This window comes from Phaethon lepturus, unplaced genomic scaffold, assembly GCF_000687285.1.
Source record: "Phaethon lepturus isolate BGI_N335 unplaced genomic scaffold, ASM68728v1 scaffold29739, whole genome shotgun sequence".
NCBI classification, from domain to species: domain Eukaryota; kingdom Metazoa; phylum Chordata; class Aves; order Phaethontiformes; family Phaethontidae; genus Phaethon; species Phaethon lepturus.
Genome location: NW_010563233.1, coordinates 12,170 through 18,489, shown reverse-complemented (window position 1 = coordinate 18,489; position 6,320 = coordinate 12,170). Strand labels below are relative to the sequence as shown.

General features: G+C 51.5%; 1 protein-coding gene across 1 annotated transcript in view; it reads right to left on the bottom strand.

Moving 5' to 3' along the window:
- Positions 1 to 1,775: 1,775 nt before the first annotated feature.
- LOC104626574 (androgen receptor-like) overlaps positions 1,776 to 6,320 on the bottom strand; it is a gene marked incomplete at both ends in the record, with an annotated part of 15,693 nt that continues 11,148 nt past the window's right edge. The window contains one exon of the mRNA XM_010294522.1: positions 1,776 to 2,063. Within this exon, the coding sequence (XP_010292824.1) occupies positions 1,776 to 2,063 (288 nt within the window). The remainder of the gene's footprint in view (positions 2,064 to 6,320) is intronic.

The window sequence follows — 6,320 nt, the reverse complement described above, 5'->3', positions numbered from 1 at the left end:
CGCGCTCCGAGGAGAGCTGGGCTCCGCGCGGGAGCCCCTGGCCTGCGGAGGGGGCTGCGGTTACGCTGCAACTGCCCAGAGAGCGGTGACCGCTGACCGTTCGGGTGTAAGAAAACCAGACTTAATTTTGCCCAGATGCTGCCGCTGGCACAGCGGGCGCCGGCCCCGGGCAGCAGCGGTGCAGCAGCTGGCACCGCCGCACACCATGGGGTCGGAGATCGGGTGCAGTACGGGAGAGTAAAAGCCTTTGATGAGGGGGTTGTGACAATGAAAATCGTTTTTCAAAGCACTCTCTTTCCATTAGCACTCCAGCAGTTTTAAAGCCCTGGATTGCCAGTTCGTTTGGTGATGTCTCCGTGTACTTTTCTGAAGAAATCCTGATGTCTGATGTAGGTAAGCCGGAAGACAATCTATCACGGGTCGTCCCTGGTTCCACAAGCTAGGCGAACCTTTTCTGACTCAAGAATGTAAGAAACAGAATGGGCTATTCTGCATTTAAGCACACTCAAGACTAACACCCCTCCTGGACCACCGGTCAAGCTACTTCCAGGGGGACTGCTAAATTTTGGGGAACACCAAACGTCTGACTACATTTCATCACCAGGTTTTGTCTCATAGCGGCAAACTTATTTTGCCTCAGTTTTCTCCTTTGGTCACATCACCCCACAGTAGGATCCCCCTTCCCTGTGGCATTTCCTGAGGAACAGGGCCGGGGCGAGCAAGGCAGCTCGTGCCGTCCCCATGCCGCTGTCTCAGGGACGCTGGAAGGTGAACGGGATCCCGCTGTGCTCCAGTGATCTCCACCTTCTGTAATTCCCCCCACTCAGCTGGCAGGACTGCAACGGGCAGCGTGTTACGGACTGGTGACCTCGACGCTCAGAACCAAGGGGTGTGTTCAATGAAACACATTTATCAGCGGGACTACAGAATGACCACAGAATCTTTGGGTTGGAAGGGACCTAGTCCAGCCGTTTACAGCACCTGGTAACTATTACCGTTTGGAAACTTCCCAACTCTAATGTATTCGTGTATGCATCACGACTCTTGAGTGCATCACAAATACACGCCAGCAGCCTGTCACACAACAGGAACCTGATTGCCAGGACAAAGCCATTAGAGATCTTGTGTCTCTCTTTTGCTGTTTTACAATTAATTGGCTTGTGAAATACAAAAATGGTGAGGAAGGATTTCTCCCATCTCTCCAGCCTCAGCTCCTTTCAGCCCACTTTCCCCCATCTCACTTTCACATGGCGAAGCAGCACGCTTCTGATTCACCTGGGGAATCTCCTCTTTTCACCACTGCACGGGATGGGGCTGATACTTGTTTAGAGGAGACTTCTGCAGCTCTGGTGGCCACAGCCCTGGACGCGGAGCAAACCCCCGCAGGGAGAGCGGGAAGAGAGCAAGACCCTGAACCCCCGACCAGCAACAGCCCTTCCTGCGCAGGGAAGCAGACGCATGCCTACGCAACACCACGTGTGGGGGCAATCGGCGGGGACAGACCCAAGAGCACAAATTTCAGCATACCTTGTCACCCCTTAGTCACCTCTCCCATCAACCAGCCACCCAAAGGGGACAAACCTGGCGCTGCCGCAACCTGCGTTACGGAGACATCACGCAGCAGGCACCTTGTGAAGACGCTCCCCCAAGGGGGCTGTGTGATGGTGGGACACCAGCTGCAGACCACCGCCTTCGAAACCCACCCCAGGCGATGCAAGCAGGGGACTTCGGGCACGTGCGAGGGAAGCGGTGGATCTGTTTGGTTTGCAGCTCACCTGGCAAGGCCTTTGCCCATTTGACCACGTAGACCAGCTGCCTCTCCCCGAGCTCATTCAGGCTGGTCAGCAGGTTGGAGAAGGAGTCCGGCTGGCTGTTGTCGTGGCCGGCACACACCACGCCAGGCTCAATGGCCTCCAGGACGTTGAGGAAAATGGGCTGGCACTCATACCCATCAATGCGCGTCATCACCATCTTGGGAGCTTGCTCCTCTGTGGGGCTGGATGAGCTGGCTGCATCGGCGTCGTCTTGTGTCTTCAGGTTACCCAGCTTCTTCAGCTTGCGGGCTGTGGAAATGACACATTTTAGTGTGAGACTTAAAAAAAAAAAAGCTTGAGGCTTCTTGGCCTCCAGCTCCATCACTTCTATTTACAAGGATAGGGAAACTGATGGCCAGCAGCAGCTAATCCTTCAGCGCATGCTGCCCAGAGAGTGCCCCAGCATCACAGACCTCACCTAAGGCCAAAAGGGAGCACATGCTGCACAAGGAAATCCATTTGCTCATTAACATTATATGGAAAAGAACAAGCATCATTTACATCCTCAGTCATGACCAGTCTCACATTAACTCCCACTTAGAAAAGGAGAGGAAGACCTGGGGAAAAGAGGGAACCGGTGACTCAATTCAAACAACCACTCACATCCAATTACAAAGGGCAGCAGCACAAGCAACTCAGTGGACAATCATGCTCCAGGGAAAAAAAGCCACTGCACTCGGACGCTCAAGGTGACTGTTCCATCCCAGGCCAGAGTGTAAGCGGGATGCACCGAGAGAAAAGCCTTCTCCCTGCCTGGGGCCCCTGCAGCCCCTGCTGCCCCATAACCACGCTCTCCCAGCCGGGTCACTGCTCTACAAATATGTTATGGAAAATATGTTTTGAAAGCTAGCAGACGGTCCCATGGCTGTTTCCCTGGAGTCTCCCCAGCTACCCACTGACGAGGAGAAGGCTCGAGCAGGGGCGGCCTTGGTCTGCTGGCCAGCGACAAGAGGCATGCCGGCAGCACGCGCTGGAGGGGCTGGGACCGCGGGCAGCTGACAACGGTGCCCATGTCGCCGAGAAGAAGTGCCTCTCCTGTGCAGCCAGCTCTTCATTACAGATGCCAGTCTGCTAGCAAGATACGCCAGGAGCTTCAGATGCACGACTTCAGAATTCTTTGCGAGCCAGCATTCACTTAATTTGGTACGTACACGCCGGCGTTCCGCACAGCGCAGGTTGGCAGGCTACTGCCGACAGCCTTCGCCTCCTACCGACTCCAAAACCCCCTAGCTAATTACAGAAAAAAAGATGATCGCTTAATTCAAGCAGAGAATATAACATCAAACCAACTGTCCTCGGGGTTTTGGCTCCTTCATTACATGATACTTATCTCTAATTTCCTTTCAGCTGTAATTAGAAAAATAAGCAGCGAAACATAAAAATGTCAAGTTAAAGTGCAGCTTTGTAAATCAATTCAAAATGTTGATCTTTAAGCAATGTACTTTGGATGATCTACTGCAGGAGCAATTAAGACAGGCTGCTCTGTAAAAAAGGAGGAGAAGAGAGCAAGAAAATTAAGAGAGCGCAACAGGAAAACAGGGCTGCAGTGCAGCGTGACATCCTCCAGCCATCGTCTGCTCGGGTGGCAGGCCAGCCGGAGCACCGAGCCTCCCCTCTGCCACCCCGCCAGAAGGCGCAGGCAGCGCAGGCAGCACCAGGGTCCGGCAGACTCCCAATGCCCTCCTCCCAAGCCCCGGCGAGCCGATGCCCCGGGACAGCTATGGCACCGCTCTCCCTGGAAGCTGCACTGAGGTTTTGTCCCTGACAAGCGGCACAGGAAGAGAGGAGCGCAGAACGTGGATCCCGCGTTTCCAAACAACCTCGCCTGAATTTGGGAAGGAGGTGCTGGGGCTGACTCCACCTGAGGCAGAAACCACATCTCATAGTCCTGCTTGGCACTGGACCTTTAGAGGTGGCGCTGCAGATATGCAAGGAATTAAGCATTATAGTTATTTGGGACAACCGTGGGAGTCCTGCTAGGACAGAAAAGCTCCCAGGCTTAAAAGAAGAAATAAAAACTGAACCGCATCTTCCAAAGATGAATAATCAGTGCCCGTCAGGTCCTGTGCTTAAATGGAGCCAAACCCACGCAGTATAAAACACAGACATGGTTTGGTTTGAGTGTTAACTTTTCTTTCTTAAAATTGAATTATCTAGTACTAAAAGACATTGAGCCAAGTAAGACGAGAGCAAGCAGCCAACCGTGCTGGCTCTGAGACTGCAGCCGTAAACCAAACCCCTCTGTGTTGGAGAGCAGGGAAGGCGAGTGGTGACTGCTCTTAGCAGAGGAGCCCCACGGCTGCGCTCTGCAGGAGCAGCTGTTTCACACATCACCGAAATACTCATCTTACTAGATGGAGAAAAGCTTCAGAGGTGAAGAGTAGCTTATGTTCAGAATGTTATGTGCAAAAACCCTTTGTGGTGGTAGCTCCTACTCAGCCGCTACCAGGAACAAAACCAGAAATTAAAAAAATAGAGATTAAATACATCTGTTATACCTTTTTTTTCTGGGATGAGCTAAGCTAGGCAGAAGTCTAGACTGCACTTCTCCAAACCAAGGTGGGATGAACCCCGGCACGCGTGACTGAGAACACGCGGCTCGCCGGCTCGGCTGTTAGCGGGGTCGATAGCACCCGGGAAGGCTCGGAAAGCAGCGCAGCCCCTAGGTCACAGCGTCTGCACTTCGCCTTGGGCTTACCCGAGAAAACTGCATACGTATGTGGGAAAAAAGCTTAAAGGATGTAATTATATGGTATCATGATAAAATATTCACCAATGCAAGAATCCCTAGGGAGCACGCTGCAGAGCAATTCTAGAAGTGACACACATTTTAAGCAACTTAACCTGCCCGCCCTCGACCAGCCGTTCCTGAAGTCGGCGATGGAGAGCTCTGGGCTCCAGCACAGATTTTGCACAAGTGCTGGGACTCGGGGAAGTTCTGGGGACCTGCAAGAAAACTGCTTTTGCACTAGCGGTGAGAGGGAAACCCTGCCAGCCCCAGGCACTACACGTGGATTTCAGCTGTGGGTGAAATGTCAGAGAAGCTGGAACAGGACTTGACTTACATCCTGTTCTTCAAATTTTTTATTAACATCTACCAACATATGACTTGTCAAAACCAGATCCTGTCAAGCTATCGATCTTTTCTGGCATGATAATTTTAGTTGATAATTGTAATAGTATTGGTATAGCAGACACGTTTAAGAGATCTGAGTCAGTCTGGCCCACATGAATTAAAAAAACTTGAATGATGTAAAATCAGACAGTACCGCCAAATGATTTTATATCACCCAGGTGATACATCTCTAAAGTAATTCCAAACACTGAAACAACAGCAGACAGGTTTGTTTCTTATGAGGGTTGTTCATGGCCCTTTGCTAGTGAATGTCTATATATTCATTCAAAAAATTAAATTAACCATTTCTAGTAAAAAAAAAATCTGTATGACAATGCATAGATGGGAAAACAGTAACGAATGTTAAGGACTGATCATTGAACAGATTGATCAAGGTCTGTTGACAAGCTCAGTCTATTAAAGCAAAGTATGTTTCCCTGTAAGTAGAAGTATCAAGCAACCGAAGCAGCGAGCCGTATTCAACGAATGCCAGACACCATCCTCGCAGCCTGAACCGGCACCAAAAGCTGACGGACAAACACAGCGGCCTGAGCTGGCAGGATGGCCCAGCGGACACAGGACTAACAGGACCCCGTGCCGCGCGAGGGAGGAAACCCCTGGGCTGGAGAGCATCTCGCGCCGCCTGTGAGCACTGATGCTGCTGACACAGGGAAACCCCGATTAGGTGCTCACTGTAGAAGGGAGGCGTTCGCAAACGGCAGAAGCCATAAGAACAGTAAAGACTAGGCAATGCACCTCGGAGCAAGGAAGCATTTTCCCGAGGTGGCTATGCAGAAGGCAAAAGGGTTATTAAATCACAGCCAACAGATACCCACGGTGGGGACAGATATTCAATAGAAGTAGTTTTTTCAATCTAGCAAGCAAAGTAATAAAGACCCAGCTGCTGGAAATCAAGAACAGACAAGATGAAAAATAAGGTACATCTACCACAATGCTGAATGTAATTAACTACTGCAAGTGCGTGGCAAAAAATGTGTTAGGCTCTCCGCTGCTGGAAATGCTTACACCAACACCAAATGTTTTTATAAGACACGAGCTCTACTTTAACCACGGCCACTGGACCTAATTAGGACTAAATACAGGTATGACTCACGCCTTAGGCTTTTACAGGCTATCAGCAATTACTACAGCAGTTTTCTAGCCCTACCATCAGCGAAATGAGCTGAGTTTTATGTGTTTGGGAGGTTTCGCCCCCAGACGGGACCCACGGGAGCGCAGAGGCTGGAGGTGCACCGCAGACATCCCGCAGCGCAGGCAGGCTGCCAGCTTCGCTCGGTTCTCCCAGCAGGACCAGCCTCCGGGGCCTGGCACGCCAGCGTTAAAACGCACTGGCAGCCAACGAACCGGAGGTGCCTGAAGCGCGGAGCCCC